This window comes from Pogona vitticeps, chromosome 2 (genome assembly GCF_051106095.1).
Source record: "Pogona vitticeps strain Pit_001003342236 chromosome 2, PviZW2.1, whole genome shotgun sequence".
Taxonomy (NCBI): Eukaryota; Metazoa; Chordata; class Lepidosauria; order Squamata; family Agamidae; genus Pogona; species Pogona vitticeps.
Window position 1 is genome coordinate 153,893,744 of NC_135784.1, and position 20,684 is coordinate 153,914,427.

The window sequence follows — 20,684 nt, forward strand, 5'->3', positions numbered from 1 at the left end:
TACACCAAGAGTGAGCATTCACATTCCAAGCCAAATGGGAATTCATCACTGGACCAGTAAACCATAACATTATATAGGCAAAATATGTTCTGTTATTTCTCTGCTCCTACTTTTATTGTCAATTTATTGCCAATTACACCAATGTAAGCAGAAATAGCCCTTCTACTTCAATACTATTATTATTTGCAATTAATATATCTGAATTGGTGCAGTTATTTACATCTGCTTGCTTGTATGGCGTGTGTGTAGTAAAGGGAGAGGGTACAGAGCAGCTGTACAGAAGATTCTTCTGGTGTTCTTGAGGTATACTTAATGTAATACAGGTAACTCAGGAGCCTTGTCATTGTAACAAACACAGGCCTGCTGCATGAGGTGTTATGGGAGAGCCCTTTGCTATGCTCCAGTTTAGCTCATGCAAACAACACACTCTGCACAAATCCTATGTCAAGGGGTGAGGGAAGGTGGGCGCTATCCTGTGCATGCTTCACTTTGTGAATAAGGTCCATGGAGCCTGATGAGATTTGCTCAGGTAATTAACTTTTGGGGTAACTTACATGTCTGAGAATAACCCAACCCACATGGCTGACTCTTCAGAGTGAACAAGACAAGGATTGAGGTATGTAGTTGTCATGTGGGATCAACAGAGAGTTTGATCAAGACTTGCTTATTGTGGCAATGCTCTATATTGGGTTGGGTGGAGAGTCATTATTTTGTCCCCCCTACCCCCATCTCTCACACATGCAATTTATACCCACAGGACACATAGAGGACTGGCCATTTCACATCACTTGAAAAAAAGAGAGACAAATACCACTTTGTATCTAGGTTGACCCTACAGATCCTTATGAAAGTCATTGTTGAGCAACAACAAGGAATCTGGTTCTAAAACATTCCTTTCCTAAGCTAAATACAGTAGAAATATATCTCTGTTTTGATAGCAATTGGTACCCAGTATGATGTAGTGGAGAGAGAGTGATGGACTAGGACATGGGGAAACCACTCCTTGAATATCTCACTTACCCGGAAAGCCCTGTTAGGGCCATCATCAGTTGGTTCCAACTTGATGGAACACAACTAACTTTGGTAACAATACAGACGGAAGAGGCGAAGTCAGGTGCTAGAAACTTCATCATCATCAAATGACAATGAAAGGACATGAAGGAACAAGAGAGGCTCCCATAATGCATAACTGGGTAATGCATAACATAATGCAGCAGCCATTTGGTGGTTGGCAGTCCACAAACTGTTGGAGTGTGTTTTGCTGATTGGTCAAAAGTGCTGGGGAAAACTCTGTATCAACTAAGGGATGATATCATATGAAGGAAAGGAAGGAGGAAAATATGCAGGTACACACAAGTACATTTTCTGGTGACCAGTGTGTTGAAATTTGACTTCTTCAGAGACACTCGTAGATGCTGTTTGAGTCTGAAGACTGGTAACTTGATTAATATTTAACTGCAGGAAACACCAACTGTGCAGCCCTTGCAATCTGATGAGAGGCTGATTGTGGACCGGACTGCGTATTGGATCACTGTGGAAGCTCCTGCAGTGTGCAAATACAGGATATTCATCCAGGATTTCAACATGTGTTTCTTTGATGAGCACAAAACCACAAATGGGAATAACCAATAATAACAGAGGTAAGAAGATATTTGACGGCCAGGAATCTGTTGCCTGCAATGTGCCCTCTGATTTTCTTCCCAAACTTCAGTTCAGCCCCAGAGCCATTCTTGTGTTCATCCTTTTTGCATCAGGAGTTGCCAGTGTTCATATTGCAAAGCCAAACAATTCCTCAGATGTTGAATAGCTCTTGAGCTTGATGTCATTTCTACTAAAGGGAAGAGTGTCATTGGCTCCTTTGAAACACACAGATTTTCACTCTGATGGAAGGAACCATTCATGACACAGACCTTTGGAACTGGAGAGCATTAATATGTGGATAAATACTGTACACTGTTTCCCTGAAAATAAGACATAACCTGAAAATAAACCTTAGTATGATTTTTCAGGATGCTCACAATATAAGCCCTACCCCCAAAATAAGCCCCAGTTAAGTGAAACCCTGTTTTCCAACATTGTACAGCAACCAGAAGAAGATGACATGACTGTATTTGAATAAATGCAGATTGTTGAACATGAAAAAATAAAACATCCCCTGAAAATAAGCCCTAATGTGTTTTTGGAGTAAAAATTAACATAAGACCCTATCTTATTTTTGGGGAAACATGGTAGCTTTATTATACAACATCACTTGCTAATAGTGACACACATGCCACCATGGCTGTGAAGTTATACACAGGTCTGCGGGCACTAATGTTCAGGCCCAAGTTGCCTCTTATGTTCAGGTCTATCTGTGGTCCCAATTTTCTACCTGGAATCAAGGAGCTTTGGACTGTGGTTCAACCTTTAATGGCCAAAGACTGATGTGTGTCTTCAGTCTGCACAAATATTTACTAGCCTGCGTAACCCATTGCAACAGAAGTGTGCCAGATGGCTATTCATGCCAGGATATGTGTGCCTATACACCTGTCAGAATCAAGAATAAGCCAAGATTCAGATCTGTTTTCCTGTTGATGTATAATGTCTGTCTGATAGTGTGGAGTCATTCAGGATACCTGGAAACTAGGGACTTTTTTGTTATCATGATGAAAGATTACAATCACCACATGAAAGAGGCTTTACACTTATTTTCATGTTCTTTTGTTGATTCCTAAAAGAGATTCCCTTAAAGATAAATGCTTTGTGTTAGTGAAAGAGAGGGACACAAAAGTGTCAGATGTCGTGCTTCACTTATTTGTCTGCCCTTTCTATCAAAACGTCTGGGAAATTTCCTATCAAATATAATTGTCAGCAGCCAATCAGAATGTCTTGGGGGGTGGGGAAGCAGGAAATTTGAATCTCTAAAAGGGTGTGGCATAGTTGGAACCCAGTGGGCATGCTTTCTTTGGAGCCTCCTCTGCTACCACTGGCCGGACTGGGGTCTCGTTCCACCCCTCGGTTCTTTCCATGCATGCTGCTGAAACAGCTGGTGGAAATCAACATGCGAGCCCTGTTTTCTCCTGCTTCCCATCTCTTGCCTTGCACCTCCTTGGCATGCTCACTCACCTGTGATCATCTGAGTCCTAACATGGTATGGAAATAAGAAGTGAGGCAGTGCTTGGCAGAAGAGGGGACTATGAGCAACATAAAAAAACCAAATGAGCAGAAGCCCAGTTAAGCCACACCTGCAGGAGGAAGAGGTGCTTGCCTGAGAAGCAGTGGCCGAACGGAGATGGCAGTGCTTTGGGGCTTCTCCTTGTAAGTGTGAGTGTGGTGTGCCCTGATTTCACCAGAGAATACCTGCCAAAAGGTATTGGGGATAAGAAGTTCCAAGCAGGGCTGGCTTGGAAAAACAATCATTTATTGGACTACCCCTTCCCTCACATGGATTGCAGGTTGACTCCATCCACTTTTGAGGCTGTAGATATTGTTTTTATGGGTTCTTTAGGCTTTTTTTTTGGATGTTGTTAGTTGTACTGTTACCTGATTTTGTAGTACAGGTCAATTCTCTGTTGGCTTGCCACTGCTTTTTTTTCGGATAGTTTTTCCTGCTTCTTTAGGGTTTTTTTTAACTAGTGCCAGAAAATACAAATGGAGAAAAATGAAACAACCTATAAGAGGCAGTCCATGCATGAAAAACATGAAAACAGAAGAGGCACATCCCTCCCTTCAAAGGAACCTGACATCGAATAAAATACTCCCAGCAGGTGCTCCTAAAATGTGTCGGACTACCTGTCATAATGTTCAGATACATGGCTACTGGTCATGCTGGATGGTGACGGTTGTAATCCAACCTATGTGGAAAGTGCAAGGAAGGGGAAGGCTGACTTAGAGATGAGACTCCACCTGAATGAAGGCTCTAGGCGCACCTGTTTTAGGTTTTGTGTCACCCTTGTCATGCCTTCTTGTTCCCCTTCACCCCAAAGAGAGATTTCCAAACTATGGAGCTCAGGCTCAGGGTTGGAACCAGGAAGTAGTTTAACCACTTTGATTAAGTTAGATTTCCCCCCTGATCTGAGATGTTCAGCAATCTTTGCTGGATAATAAAAGCATGGATGAGAAAGAAATAATCTGCGTTTTTTTCTCCTTTTGATTGAAGTATGAATCCACATGTTTCTTGTCATTGCATCTAATGCTAATTATCAGTTCTGCCAATAATAGTGTGCCATTCATCATGAAAGCTAGAAACTGCCTTAAAAGAAACTTTGGTTTTTGTTAAACCATGGATAGATAGCTTATTTCTGTTGCAACTGTTGTAAAAAAAAATCTATGAAACTCAGTGTTATTTTTTTTCTTTGTACAAAAATAGTGTAATTCTTCTGTAATAGGGAATTCGCAAGTATCTTGCTTGGCTTTTACCACTGAAGTTTAACTTTAATCTAGTACTTAAGCAAACCACAGGGGTGGGGACATGAGTGCGCAGGGTGAGTGGGAAGAGATTTGATTTGGGGGCATGAAGAAATTCCTTTCTAAAACAAGCACTGAAAATTCAACAAGCTCAAGCATTACCTTGTTAAACACATTTATTGAGTTCTGCCAGTAAGCAAACACAGTAAATGATCATTGAAGTATTCTTTTAAAAATAATTGACCCAGAGAAATCTACTTTTGATTGGATTCTTTTTTGGCTTAAAAAAACAACAGGAAAAAATAGACCTTATATAAGACTGAGGTGATAAGCTTTAATAATACACTCAGACAAGGATATTGTAGGATCCAAAGTTCTTCTTTAAAGGAAGCATTTTTTGCAGTAGTTGAAATAGCATGTTGCTGGATTGGTTAGTCATATGCAGGACTATTTAATCTTCTGTTCTGCTTGAGATAAAGTTGAGTATATATCACAAGCACTTATTGGACAGTGCCTGTGATGTCTCCCTTCACAATATCAATATCAATATGTTGTGACCTGCTCGCTGCTCATCTTACAAAGAGAGGGCTTCATCTTAGAGCTGTGATGACAGAATTTTTAAAAAGTGTGACATCAATTTCTTCATCAAGTGTCCTTCTCCCCTATCAGAGATTCTGACTCTTGCTTTAACCACTGGATTTTGATTCTTTTTAGGGGGCAGTTAAGATATATGAGTAGAGAATTCTGTCGAATCATTTTTGCAGTGTGGACTGCTATTGTTGTTAATTCTCCAGACCAGACTTGATTAAGTCATAGTAATGCAAATTAGTTGACATGGGTGTTATGGACAATTCATGAACAAGAGCAGTGTGAAAATGTGTACCTGAAATTTTCCACCCTCTACCTGTGAAATGAGAAGTGAGGGCATTCCACCACATTTTTCTGGAAGGGCTGAAAGCTATCAAAATTTTCTTACATATTTTGCCAGGACACTTTGAGGGAAAACAAATGAGGCTCTTAAGAGAAAGTTCTCCAACATAGTCTTAATTTATGGTGAGTGCTGGGTAGAACAAAGGAAAAAAATACCTGAATTTCATAGATGAAATATTTTCTGAGCCATTTCAGCTCAGCTTTATATTGTATAGATGAAATCAATTTAGAATAATCTTATATGTGCCTGACATCTGGATTATTTAATTATATGATGGAATTAAATTTGCATGACTTTATTTAAAGGTATTTTGAATATATTTTTGTCCACAAATGGGGCTACCAAGAAATACAGTAAGTTTAGGTGGGTTTTAAAAAATATAATTAGAATTCTAGAACTTTTTCATTTAGGGGAGAAAAAAAACCAAAGCAAAGCAAGGGTAATAAATTAATTTGTTAAACACATTTATTGAATTGTTAACAGTAACCAAACACAATGTATGACCTTTGTAAAACAAGAAACAGAAAAAATGGGTTTATTTCCAGTCTTGGCAGTTCCTACTACAGATATGTGATGAGGGGAAAATATTTCAATTTCCTTTATATTCTTCAGTGATCTATTTACAATACCTATCTCAGTTTCTGTCCATTATTAAATAAACAGAAGGATCATGATCCAGAAGTAAGTTCCCTTACAATCTTCTAGTTCTGCTTTGCCAGTAACCAGTAATGAGAGTGATATAATGAGAGCTTCCCAAGGATTACTTGGCACACAGGACACAAATCCACTTGGATGCGGTAGTGAACCACCATTTCTTTGTAATGGGGCAAGGGAATGATGGAAGCGGGAAGAAGGGAGAATGGAGAGAGAGAGGAGGAATTTCATATGTACAAAGTCTGAAAAGTCTTTTCTTTGTGATCTTTAGTAATTTCAGGAAAACTGTATCAAAATTGTATAATCATGTTAACGGTAGATACTGTCTTTTTGTTTGTTATGACCGACTGTATGAATAAATTTCAATTAGCTCAAGTCCCAACTTGGCATCCTTCAGCTGTTGTTGTTGGAGCACAGCTGCATGGGGGCCATCTATGAAGTACAAAGACTGAAGACTGAATGAGGCTGGGGCATTCTGGATCACGTCAATTCACAGTAGTAGCATTCCACTGAGGTTATGAGTTCTTCCTGCTTGTCCGTTCATCACTTGAGGAGCCATTCATTTACTGAAAGTGAGGGGGAAGAACAACAACATACAGGTTTCCCAATGACAGTCTGCTTTGAAAAACAAACAGTGAGACCTCTGCAAACATCTTGTTTTGCTAAGAACGTTCCTATATAAACAGATTTCCTAGTGATGGTGTTCCGATACACTTTGGGGCTCTCTGTGTTACTCATTGTGACAAAACAGAAATAGCAGTTCTGTAATGAGGTACTTCTTTTGTGCTTCCTATTTGCTAGCTACTACAGTTTATCACAGAAACATATGGAAACTCTCTTACTGATCAGGCTATTGCCTCTTGATACCAGCAAAACCACCTGACATTAGAAAGGTAAAGAAAGGCTGCCTGTAAAAGCAAGAGTAATTCAGGCTCACTCAATATAGCAACATAACTTCCTCTGCCATCTATCTGCTGCTGCTATCATTTGTTCCTGAACCATAAAACCAGTCATTGCAATATCTGTTATATATAACAAGGACCTGCCATTTGATTCTTGTCTGCAGAATCCGAGGGCTTTGAGATGAAATTTGTGTGGCTACCATACAGTACATGTGCAGACGATCCTTCAGAAGTGGTAATTTCCCTGGTGTAGACATTCAATTTTTCAAGCACATTTGTTCAACTCCATGTCTTTGTTCAGATTTTCTCAGTCCACCCCAAGGATCAGATTCTTCCCCTCAATATAAATTATTTGGCTGAATGTTTAGAAGCCTGTCAAGAATGTTTTGGGGAAGCACCATAATTCAGTGGGCAAGCTGCTTTGGACAACTAGAGCTGAAAAATAGTTTATTAAAATGTATATAGCACACCTACTTCCCCTGAAATTTTCAACAGCAATTTAAAAATATTAGAATTGCTAAATCCAAGGAAGGAGAAGAGCACTTGCTGAATTCATCAGCTGTCTTGACACAATAGGATACATAAAGGAAGAATATTCAAACCCCATGAGATTCCTTGTTTGTAGCATGGATACAAGACAATGGCTGAAATCCAATAGCATAAATGGCTATTTAGGGGCAGCTAAAAACTTATCAATGCCCATCCCCCAGGTTCCAGGGATCCCTAGAAATCCCCTTAATCCTAGGGAAAACTCTGTCCTGAATGGGCCACAGCCTGGCTGTGGTTGATGACACCATCCAAGTTGGGTGGTCTAGCTCCACCAACAGGATTTCAGGCAGCAAGTGCTTTTTGTCTCTGCGAAGGTTTCTAGTGTATGTAAACCAGTGTACTTTTCTTTTCAGATGTAACGTGCACCATGTGTGTGCATGTTCACACATGCACGCATGTGCGCGAGCATGCGTGCGTGCAGGCGCGCACACACACACACACACAGAGGAACTAAGTGGTACAAAGAACCCATCTGATATTTCAGATTTTTACAGGTCTCTGAAATAAAGAAGCAGCTTTCACAATTTTGTGTATTTTGCAGAAGTTAATCAGTGGATGTGGTCGCACTATAAAATATCTCACCCTCTTGCATGGCAAGGAGGAAAAATATTGCAAGTCTTCATTTCTGCCTGCACAGGCAAGATAAGCAAGGTTTTACATCCCTCCTAAATGCCGGTAATGTTCTTCTGAGTAACGTACAATAGTTGTCATCGCTTTAATTAATTACTGCCTACATTCGTAATTCTAAATAACATTTTTAATTTAATGATTTAATTGAGAAATCAATTTTTACAGAATCCTGTAATGGTCAGTGGTAACAAATTAATGCTGTTTAGCTACCCGAGGATAACACATTAGTGCTAACACTGCTTCCAAATCCCCATTTTAATGGTTAGGCAGCAGTTAATGGGAAGCACTCTGTTCTGCCTCTGGTTCCGGAGGAGTACTGCCACTTAGACTTACAAGTCCTTGGCTGGATGGATAAAGCTTGCCATCTATATCGCTGGCAGGTTGCAAACCATATCAAGTTGACAATCCCATTCTTTTACTAAGAAAACAACATTTGGCACCTACCTCTATACTGTAGTTTCTGTGCTCTGTTGTTTGGGCAATCTTTCCCCTGTAAACTAAAGTTGATGTTTGTTCGGATACACCGGTTGTTGAGAGGCTGGACTGGTCTAAAGTTGTCACTCATACTCAGAAAAATTTGTGAAGGCTGATTCTGGCTGAGCAACCGTAAGGAATGCATCTGCACAAACACAAAGAGATCCGCATGACACGGCAAGACCTACATATCTACGAATGAAAACAGGATTAAATGGAAATATGCTACGGACAATTTATGAAAATTTATAAGCTGTTATTCTCTGAGCTGTGCTGACTCCACTTTTTTTAAACAAAAATAATTACACTGGAGCAGTTGTGCAGCATTTAAGGCTGAACTTTGAAGTCTTAATATGCTCTAAAAATTATAGGCTTTGAATGGCCTTAATTTAGTCTGTTTCGAGGCATTAGGGCCAAAAGAGGCAAAGGAACTGGTCTGATCAGTGAGAGTCATGTAGGTCAACTTGATCCTGCAAAACCAGCACTTGAGGAAGTTACTTCCATAGAAACACGGAATGATGGAGTTGGAAGGGGGCCTATAAGGCTATCGAGTCCAACCCCCTGCTCAAGGCAAGAATCCAGATCAAAGCAGATCTGACAGATGGTTGTCCAATTTTCCCTTGAAGGTCTCCAGCTTTGGAGCCCTCACCACCTTCTGAGGTAATTGGCTCCATTGTTGTACTGCTCTAATGGTTAAGAATTTTTTCTGATATTTAGTTAAAATCTGGCTTCCTGTCACTTGAGCTCATAATTACATGTTCTGTATTCTGGAATGATTGAGAAAAGATCCTGCCCCTCCTCTGTGTGGCAGTCTTTCAAGTATTTGAAAACTATTACAATATATCTCCTCAGTCTTCTGTGCGCAGTTCTTTAAGTCTTTTCTCTTAGGGCTTGGTTTCCAGTCCTCTGAAAACATCCTTGTTGCCCTCCACTGAACGTGTTCCCGTTTGTTGGCATCCTTCTTAAGGTGTGGTGTCCAGAACTGGACACAGTTCTCTAGATGAGGCCTAACCAATGCTGAATAGAGGGGGACAAGTACCTCACAGGATTTGGAAACTATCCTTCTGTTAATGGCACCTGAAACACCATTTGTCTTTTTTGCAGCCACATTGTACTGTTGGCTCATATTCAGCTTGTGATTTACAACAATTCCAAGATCCTTCTCATTTGTTATACTCTTGTTGGTAAAGGTTCCTGAATCTGTAAGCCAGCATGTGAACTGGGGATTCTGGGTGCCATAAACCCAGAAGAACTTTTACAATTAGCAAGGGAGCAAATTAGCAAAGTAAAGATTTTGCCTGTCAAAAATACCACATATTAGAAATGCAGTAGAAGTTCTTATAGCTTCATGGACACAGCAACTTTTAAAAAGTGATTGAGGCATGTATGATGAAGAAACTTGATCATGTAGTTGGGAACTGCTGGATAGTATCAGCATATATTAAGTACTTCATTAGCTGGCTTCATTTAATTCCACTCTTGGCTAACTGTAGCAAAGTAATGTCACAATAGCATTTAATAGGGAAGCAATAAAGAACAGAAGTTGAAATACACCTGGTTCAGTCAAGTGTACTTCAGTAGAAAAGACCTGACCTTGGAGAAGTTACTGTTTTGGATTACACTCCAAGGTTCACCCACTCAGCATGGCCACAGGAATATTAGGAATTTAATGTGGAGTTCTCGGATTTGTAGTCCAAATAAGCACAACACACTTTTCTTCCTATTACTTGGATTTCTTAAAAATTGTCCTACTAAGACTCCATCAGTTGGGAAACATTTCTCTACACAGTTATAAAAGTGAGGAGGGGTGAAGGATGGTCATCACTATGGCAAATCCTCAGCAATCAGTGCAAAAGGTTTTGCTCCATTCCCAGATGTTGTTTTGCTCCATTCCCAGATGCTTCCCAAATGGGGTAGAGAATGGTGTGTATGCATATTTTACATGCTCTCAATTTGGTTCTAACTTACGCTAGCCTGGCTAGGGTTTCCAAAGTATGTGGAATATTTAAAGAATGCTTTAGCCCACTCCTTGTGAACATAGGAAAAAGTACTTCACTCGTGCACACAAATGTAGAAAAGAGGAAGGTGGAAGATGAAAGCTGCCCCTGCCCCTGTTTGTGAGCTACCTGTGGCCATCCATTGATTCAACACATACTCAAAGAGTATTTAAAACTGCATTTCTGCCAGTCATGCATGCATATAAAGCACTTTAAGTGGCATATTTGAAATCAAATCAAGCCTTGCTTGCCTGATAAGCCCTTCAGGCAGACGTCACTGTGAGAAGGTGGCAGTAGGAAGTGACAGTGTCTTCCTATCACATTTCTTTTTAAAGACATGGGCCTGCCTTCTATGATCAGCCCCAGGTATATCACAAGCTAGCTAATATGCAGCTCTGTGTTTTTTTTTGGTGGAGCCAGTTCAGATTACTCACAGTAATTTAAAAAAAAAAAATAGATGTGAAGCTTCATTATTTTCAACAGTGTCTGGGTTAAATAGATAGTTCTCCGCCTAGGAAACCCAAAGAGATCTCAAGGGCACCTGTGTTGGTCTTGGTGAGGCCATCTCTGGCCATGACAGCTCAGCTGGCTTCCCCTTGGTGAGTCTGAGGGGCCATGGGCAGGAGACAGCTCATGTCTGTTTCTTTCACAAGGGAGGCCAGCTGGTCAGATGGGCAGGCAGAGGGGGCTTGTGCTTGTGCTCTGATGCTAAGGCAGAGGAGGTGGAAAACCCTAGGAAAGTAAAGCCTAGCAAAGGTAAGGGTGAAAAGGGAACAGTCGAGAAAAACATGGTGGGAAAAGAATGAAGCAGGAGAAGCTTGGCAAGACTAGAAAAGAAAGAGCTGAGAGGCTGGGCAGGTCTCCTGAGGGGCAGGAACTGAAGAGGGAAGGATGACTGAAACTCACATATTGGAAAATGGGCATCTTTGTTATGTATCGCTGCTTTATTCTGACTTGACATAGAGTCTGACAAACAAAGGACTGAAATCCATTCTTCTAACGGTTGTATATGATATCCAGTAATGTAGGAGGTTTTACCTGCATCCTTGTTATGTAGACGGGTTTGTTCATTAGGATCCAACTTGCTGTTTCATAGCAGGGCGGAATTGTCATCGACCCATCATATGTAATGAAGCTAGAGGTTTCGGGATAAAGTTCCTCGATATTAAGTCCCTGCAGTAAGTATGCATCATCTGCAGAATAAATTTGTGTAAAATGAGTAGCAGAACAAAATATTCGCGTTGGCAAGATACGTTTGCTGCTGTCGTTTCCTATAATATAAAGCAGACTTCCACAATCTGGTGGGCTGCAAATGGGCTGGACTACAACCTCCATCATTCTCAGGTAGCATGGAATGGTGGGAGATGTCGTTCAGCACTTAAATGGCTACTGCCAGTTTGGGGAAGGCTGCTATAAAGTCCTATTTGTACAGTGGACCCTCGACTTACAGACAGCTCGACTTATAGACTTTTTGAGTTACAGACTTCTCTGGCCGCAAAATTTAGGTTTGACTTGCAGCCGGAGAATCGACTTACAGACCAGAAAAAAAAAGTGGCACAAAAACGGAACAAAAATGGCCGGTTACAGATTAATCGGTTTTCAATGCATTGTAGGTCAATGGAGACTCGACCTACAGACTTTTTGACCTGCAGCCACCATTCCAATATAGATTAATTCCGTAAGTAGAGGGTCCACTGTATACAAAGGGACTCAGTGCAAGGAATGCTGAATTTGAAATCCAGCTCCTCAAAATTTACAACTTCACCTAAACAGGCTTGTAAACGTACCTGTGACTTAAAAGCTACCATCTTGACCCATTCAAAGAACAAAAGCCCACAAATGCAGTTTACGTGTTCTACTAATTAGATTTCTCTGGACACATATTTTAGGCAGGATATGTCATGTAGGTCAGGCCTCTCTATGTGTTTGTTCCTATTCCATGAAATATGATATAGACCAGGGGCATGGTTGTGCCCTGGCTTGCGCATGGGCTCAATGCAACAGACCCAACAGGAACCAGTGTCTTAATGGAGTTTTTCAGCTGTCCATGCCTCAGTGAGGATAACTGTCTCCAGTCCTGCTTCCAGTAACCACTAGTAAACTTGGCTGGTGTTGTTTTGCTGTACCTCCAACAGGACGGTTCAACATGAATGGAGAGCGTGAGTTTTCAGCCACAAGCGATTTGATGCCAGGACCAGATATTCCTGAGATACCATCTGTAGACCCTGGTGTAAGGCACAGAAACTCTCCTGCCTCAGAAATCTCACTGATAGGCTTCCTCTGGGAACTGGCCAAGCAATGCATGAAGGCCATTTTTTTAACCTTCTGCCAGTGCAGTGCTGCAGAACATTGGCACTCCATTAGGTAAACTCTTAAATGGCTACTGCCGGGCATTGATTGGCCATTCAGTTCCCACCACAGGATGTCTGTCAGTGCCATCAGGTACGGCCGTGACACTGTGATTTGTTTACATGCATATGTGTGCTATGTAGTGACAGGTGGCAGCACTGAAGGAGCAACTTGCTGATCCTCACCTTGTGGGGACAGGCAGAATAAGCTTCAGTGATGTATGTTTATTTGTTTAATATCATTTTTTTTGCATGCATTTAAGGCTGGAAATCTAAAGCTGCTCACTATTGGTGCCAAGTCCATCACCTAGCATTTTTAGTACTTTGTGCACACTGTCTCAGTACAACACCCTGTAAGATAAGGCAGCATTGTTGATCCCCATTATGCAGATGGGAGAGGCCTGAAGCAATGAGGTGGCTGTTTACTGAAATCAACCTCTCAAATTCTTTAAATTAGTCACGTTTCTTGGCCAAGAAGGCAGGATGGATCAGGGGACCCGTGGTCCTCTCAATCTTGTTGGTATTCAGCTGCCAAAAGCTCTAGCGCTGGCCAGGTTGGCAGGGGCTGATGGGACTTAAGAGTCCAACTCCATTTGGAGGGATACTACATGCCCATGCCTATCTAAGGCCGGAATGTGCCCTTTGAGTATCTTCCACAGCATAAGCACGGAAAGGGCACAGCCCAGCCTTTGAGCCAGAAACTGAGTTTAAAAATATATTAACATTGTCATCATCATCATCTTAATCTTAGAACTGCGGAACTGGAAGGGACCCTAGGGATCACCGAGTCCAGATCTTGTCAAGGAGGCACAGTGGGGAATCGAACTCCCAACCTTTGGCTCCGCATCCAGATGCCTAAACCGCTGAACTTTCCAGCATGCATTAAGTGGCTGTGGCATCATGCTTTGCAAATGCTCACTTTTGGGGGATGGAGGTGAGTAAGGAAGGATAAGAGAATAGGCCTGATTAACAATTATTATTTTTTGTTCAACACATCCTGGAAAGGCCAAGAATGTTTAGATTTAATTACCCTTGCAGTGCAGAAAAAGATTGTTCTACTTGTTAAGGTTAATGTATGATAATAAAGTTGCTCAGTGAAGCCTAATGCCCTTTAGTGTGTGCGGTGGGAGCATGGAAAGCACAGGGAGCTCACTTGGAAAGCTCAAACCAATGAAGAAATATGCTTTTAAGCAAATGAATGGGCTTCCCACTCTTCCCCTCCTCACTTCCTTTCTTCCTTCCTTGCTAATTAATGAGCCATCCCTTTGTAGAAGATTTCAGGGTGAACACGTTATGTGCTCAGCCTATAATTAGAAGAGATTGAGCCCTTAAAAGCCATCTGAATCGGTCAGCGCTTGTCATGCTGTCTGCAGTCATATGGCCGAAATGCTGAACAATTTGTTATGGCATTCTGCTTCACAACAACCTGGTTGGGTGTGTTCTTCTTATACAGATGAGCCAAAGCTAAGAGTGCTTTGTATAAATCCAATCTTCCCGTGATAGTTTAACATTACTTTGAAATTATTTTTGGCATGCCTTTAAGGAAATTTCTCCAAAGGTGGCATATGAGATTAAAAACCAAACCAAACCAGCACAAAACATTAACATTCATTAAAAGCAGGGACTACAGATAAAGCCAACAATCCCATAATTATGGAACATCTTGTGGGAACAGGTGAGTCTTTAGTGCTTTGCTGTAGATCTGCCAAGAAGAAGCCTGATGACCTTTCAAGGGAAGCTGGCTTCAGAAGTGCAGGGCAAGTAGGAAGGCTGTTTTCCCTCATTGCCCTTGACAACAACCAAAGAAGGGCCTTTGTGAATGTCCTCTGAATATGGGCAGGTTGGTACAGGTAAAGGTGGACCTTTAGATAACTTCAGCTGAACTGTTTCAGGTTTGTGCAATTTCAAAAATGGAACAGCAACCACTGCAATTGGCACAGTGTTGGTGTTCCACAAGCTAATAATCTAGCTCTCACCAATACCTAGGCAGCCATATTCTATACCAGCTAAGACCAGCCCTCCCCAAAAAAGGCTGTAGCTGCTATATTACCTTAAGCAGGTAAAAAGGACTCATGGTTCCCAAATAGAAGTGTAAAGTTCAGGAGCTACCCCAAGCAATATACGTGGTCCTTCAGTGGATTGCAACCCTATCCATGAAAATATCCCTCTGTTGGACAGTTTTCCTACCCAGAGTACTTCTCTCTCATCTGGGTTAAGCTTCGCCTTGTTTGATCTCACATTGTTTCTCCAAATTGCCTCTGTTCAGGAGTTCATTAACCTATCTAATATCTAAGATGGAAGAGAAAAAACATGAGCTGGTCTCCTTGATCCCAGTACAGCCCTACAGCCTCTGGAACATTTGGGACACGTCTGCCCCATCAGTAAAAAACCAGCCACAGCCACATTCCAGATTTTGCAACATATTTCCAGGTGTTCCTTTTCACTGACACCATCAGAATATCCTGCCTGTACAGAATGCAAAGGTCAGAAAAGGAGTGCTTTAGGTGTGCCCAAAGGTACCGTATTTTTCTGTTTATAAGACGACCCAATGTATTAGACGACCCTCCCTTTTCTAACCCCCAAATTAGAAAATTTGAAAATTTGCACGATCGCACCCCTTTGGTCCTGAAGCCCTTTCATAGCTGCTTTACCCTGTGGCTTTGCAAAAGGCAGGGAAAGCTGCTGCCTTCTGTGTATAAAATGACCCTCAACTTACTGTCTAATTACTTAAGTAAAAAGTGTCATTTTATACACAGAAAAATATGGTATTTTTCTCTTTCAATAGCAGAGCTTCAATTTCAAAGCTGTTTCCTGTGTGGCCAAAGCAAACATGGACACACAAAAGGAATAGTAAAGTCTTTGCATCCTGGTCACTGAGGGAAGGAAGCTTTCTGTGCAGGGGTCTTGTATTTTTTTAAAAAAACACTCCATTTAAAAGAGAAAGTACATAAGGTCCAAACAATTATCAAGAAAACTACATGAAGAACATTTACAAAATGGTGTGGAGCTTGAAGTGTATGGAGTCCAAAGTGGTATTTTTATCCTTAATTTGATCACTAACACTCATTCATTTATTCATTTTATTATGTCTTCCATTACTCCTAATACAGGAACTCAAAGCAACATACTTCATCTATACAAAATATCATCAATATAAAAATATCAAAATATCTTGTGCCAAAAGGACAGTCTTGAGAAGAAGTGTGGATAACATTAAGGGCAAAAACTTTTCATTTATTGTGTGAGAAATAGATTTTCTGAAAAGGCTGCATGGTCCACAAATCTGTTGCTAAGATTCTAGCTACCATATTTTTTCGCTCCATAAGATGCACCAAATTTTTAGGAGAAGAAAACAGGGAAAAATAATCTGTTTTCTTCTCCTAAAAATTTGGTGAGCCTTATGGAGAGGTCCATCTTATGGAACACACCCTAGCCCTCTCTGGCCCCATGGGGGGGTGAGGGGAGTCTCCAAAGGGTCCTAGGGTGTGTTCCAGGACCCTTTGGAGGCTCACCCTGCCCCCCCCATGGGGCCAGAGGGGGCAAAAATCGCCACCTTCAGGGACTCTTCTGAAGCTTCCCAAGCCTCAAAAGAGTCCCAGAAGGTGGCGATTTCACCCGCGCTGGCCCCATCAGGGGGGTGGGGGGAGTATCACAAGGGTCCTGGAAGGCTCACCGGACCCTTGCGACACTCCCCCACCCCCCCATGGGGCCAGTGCGGGCGAAATCACCAGCTTCCAGGACCTTTTGTGAGGCTTGAAAGGCTCAGAAAAGGTCCTGGAAGCTGGTGATTTCACCCCTGCTGGCCCTGTGGTGGTGGTGGGAGCCCCGCAAGGGTCATGGAAGGCTCACTCGGCCCCCTGGGAGGCTCCCCCCAGGGGGCCAGTGGGGGAAAAATCGCCACCTTCACTCCATAAGACGCACAGACTCCCACCCCACTTTTTTGGGGGGGAAAAGTGCATCTTATGGAGCAAAAAGTCTTAGTGGTTAACCATATTCTGATTCTATACAAATATTCTTTTGCTAGTTAATTGTATTCCAATTTTACAATTACTGTTATGTATATAATTAACGTATGACTATTGAGATATTAATATAAATAAAGTAATGTTTATCAATCACATATTGTTAATATTAATCATTTATTTAATACTATTAATATTAAGAACATTATTAATAATTGATATTATTAATATTTTTAGTATCCAAATTCTGCAATAATACTTAATATTTGAGTTGCACAAATGAAAACACATTATGGTCTGGAAAAAATGACACATGTCTTTTACCCATTTGCTTTAGATTTATTGTTGAAGAAAGTCTTTATTGACATCAATGCCCACACTAATGCAGATTAAAACTATATGATAAGGTTCTTCTACATACATCATATACAACTCTTTATTAGTACTTTTTGAAGTAGTGAGATTTGTGAAAGGAGAGGCATTCCCCTGCTTATTTTTACAATGTTCTGTGTCTACCTTTTGCGTAGCCACTGGTCACATTCACACATCATGTTACACAATGGTTCAGGGTGACAGGAACAAGCCTCTCGCTAACTCCTCCTCTTCTTCTGTGTAGCTAGGAGGAAGATTTTGGATGTACTGCTTTTTGCTTTTACTTATCTGTCACGTGATGTCATCAAGCAATCAAGTGGGAATCATGGATCAAGGAACGGCGTGCTTCACCCCAAAATTTCAAGGAGGCAGTGCCTCCCCTGTGCTGGCCACAATTTGCCTCTCCTGGCATTGCTTAAGATAAACTGTGTTTAATTCTAAAGAAGACAACTTCAGACCTTTGTATCAGAAGCAGCCTTGTTGAAACACATACAGAATTGTTTTCTCACTTCAATGTTATTTAGCACAGAGTAGACAGAGACAAGTAAGGAACCACACAGCTGAAGTACTGGAGAAGCCATTCAGATGAAAGAACCTGTCAGGATGAAACAGCAACTAACCAAGAGGCAGGGTCAAGAAGTCAGGACCAAAAGACAAGCCAGGTCTAGAATATGTTCAGGAAGATAGCAGAGTTCAGGAATAAATAGCACAGTTCAGCCGCAACAGGATGCCATTTATACTATTTCCTGCCCAGAAGGATCCAATAGGCAATATTAAGCTAGGGCTGAGAGGCTGCTATTTGTCATTCAGTAATTCATCACTCAGGGTGGCAGTGTTTCATTTACAATACTTCACCGAGAGGTTGCAGTTCTATATCTCACTTTAGGGGCCTGCAGTTAGCAATAACCAAGATTTTGGAACATTACATGAAGGTAAAAGCATCTCTCTCTCTGCATGTTGTGAACTGCAGGTTAGCATGATGTGTGACTGTAAGAACTGTGCTGAGGTCAGGTCAGGTGGTTCAAACCCTCACTGTCAGCTGATGTCATCAGAATTGTACTGATGTCAATACAATGCCCTATACTAATCTTTTCTGCTTCTTCCCCAAACTGGTAAGATTTTGTACACAGATTCTTCTCCAATGCAATTTGTACTTGTGCTTCATTTTACATAGTCCAATCTTGTAGCCCATTTCAAGTGACTTTAGAAGGAGGAGCCAGGCAAGGTACCTTGAAATGCACACCAAACATTTCTCATAAGAGAAGGGTTCTCTTATGTCTGTTATGTCTGAATGTCTGTTGGAATTGTGAGACAGAAGTTGGTACATACTTTCATATGTGGTGGGAATGTGAAAAAGTACAAAGATTTTGGAAACAAATCTTCAAAGAATTAAGCTATATGTGTGGAAAAGATATAGAATGTAAGGCTGAGATTGCTCTGTTATCAATATATGAGAATGTGGAATATGACAAAATGACTAAAGAACTGATAACTAATCTAATAACAGCAGCTAGATTGATTATTGCCAGGCAATGGAAATTAAAGATTGAATTACAAATTGAAGAATGGTATAAAGAAATATGGAATATAGCAATAAATGATAAATTAACTTGTAATTTAAAGATTAAGAAAGGAGAGTTGAAAAAGAACAATTTTTATGTAATATGGGGCAAATTTTTGGAATATGTGCTAATAAGGGGGAAAGGGAAAGCTCCAAATCAAGAATCTATGCAGTTCTGGAGAAGAGGACAATAGAAGAAGAAGAAGAAGAAGAAGAAGAAGAAGAAGAAGAAGAAGAAGAAGAAGAAGAAGAAGAAGAAGAAGAAGAAGAAGAAGAAGAAGAAGAAGAAGAAGAAGAAGAAGAAGAAGAAGAAGAAGAAGAAGAAGATGGCAAGAGGTCCCGTACATGGTGGTGGGGAACACAGTTATTGTATCTGAGTTTATATGTTTTATGTATATGATTCTGTTTTTGTTATAGTTTTAGAAATAAAAAAAATATATTTAAAAAAAAGAGAGAGAAGGGTTCTCTTAAGGTTGAATCAATTGTGTTTTCAATAGGCCCTGCCTATGTTTAGAAGCCGTAAGTTATTTCTAGATCAGGCATAATCACAGGTGCATTGTCCAGACTGTTTGTCCATCTAGCCCAGGCTGCCAATGCAGATGTCTCCAAGGTTTCAGGGAAACAGAAGCCATTCATTTGCTGCTTGTGATTTTAATCAGTGATGCCAAAGATTGAATGTGGGGGACCTTCTACATGCAAAGTACGTGCTCTACCACTGAGCTATCATCAACTCTCCTTCATTACCAAATTAATATGTGGCAGCTATCACAGTACTTCCCAGTACTGTAACTACGTACTTAGTTATTTTTGGATAACAAGTAATGAGTAGTCAGAAAGTTACAGCAAAAATAACTTAGAACGTAGGTACAATTATGCCTTTCAGCACAATGCGTAACATTTCCTACTTATTTTCAGAAGTTTATTTTAAAGTGCATTTTAAGGGCATTTCCATAGAATTTTTAGGTTTTATGCTCTTCTGTTATTAATTTTAAGGGGCAAGGAAAATATTCTTTTGTTGTTTGGGGGGGGGCTATGTGTGTGGCAATATTTGCAAGATGCAAAAATTGAATTGATCACCAGAATATTTATTCTTATTTTTCAGGCCAGCTGGCAACAATACCATGTAGTAACATGCAATGCAATGAATTTCTCAGAAATAATGAGTAATGCCAGGAGCTCCTTTGAAAAAGTATTACCGTAAGTTCTGGTTTAAAAAACACAGCTGGAGTGGAAAACACCTTTGTCTTTTCTCCTATGTGACTGGCTTAATCCTGTCTTGTTTACACATCTGACCTGTGACTTAGTATGATTATTTTATTTCCAATTCTCAGAATAAAACCTCTCCAGCAGCACTAAACTGGAACAATGTCATAGTGTAACAGCTGGAGATGACTGAATGCCCATGAACTCTATTTGGGGTTCCTTGATCCACTAGCCATTGCTGCTCTTTATAAAACAAAGCTTCAAAGGGAAAAGAATTGAATATCAAACAGGAATCTTAAGTTGTGAGATGCCACACCGACACACACAATTTGCAACTTGTGTCTACTAACTAACCACTATCTCTTTATCTTGCAGTCATGTATGTATAAATGTTTGCCATGTAGTTTCACTCTAATGTCTGAGGAAGTGGACTTAATCCATGAAAGCTCACATTAAAATATAGCAGTTAGTCTGTAAGTTGCCTCAATGGTTTTCTCTGTTGTTTCTTACTTTTCTTTTGTTTTGTTCTGATTTGTTTCTTGTCTGATAAAGATTGATAAGGCAACTGTAATTCTGTGAGAATTACAGGTGCTCCAGATGAATTTTATTTTTCATGCCAGAGACTGGTTCTTGCCTCCTATTAGTTTTTCCTCCCTCTCTTTCTCAATCTCTCTTTTCTTCCCACCTGTCCATTATTTATGAAGCGCACAGTGAT

At 40.6% G+C, this 20,684-nt stretch overlaps 1 protein-coding gene across 3 annotated transcripts in view; it reads right to left on the reverse strand.

Moving 5' to 3' along the window:
- Window positions 1–5,764: 5,764 nt before the first annotated feature.
- CA10 (carbonic anhydrase 10) overlaps window positions 5,765–20,684 on the reverse strand; it is a 415,389-nt gene continuing 400,469 nt past the window's right edge. For all 3 annotated transcript variants that reach the window (XM_072990919.2, XM_020784041.3, XM_078384417.1), the window contains 3 exons: window positions 11,562–11,716; window positions 8,497–8,671; window positions 5,765–6,537 (listed from right to left, as the gene is read on the reverse strand). In XM_072990919.2, coding sequence (XP_072847020.1) covers window positions 6,515–6,537; window positions 8,497–8,671; window positions 11,562–11,716 — 353 coding nt within the window. In that variant the 3' untranslated portion in view covers window positions 5,765–6,514. The remainder of the gene's footprint in view (window positions 6,538–8,496; window positions 8,672–11,561; window positions 11,717–20,684) is intronic.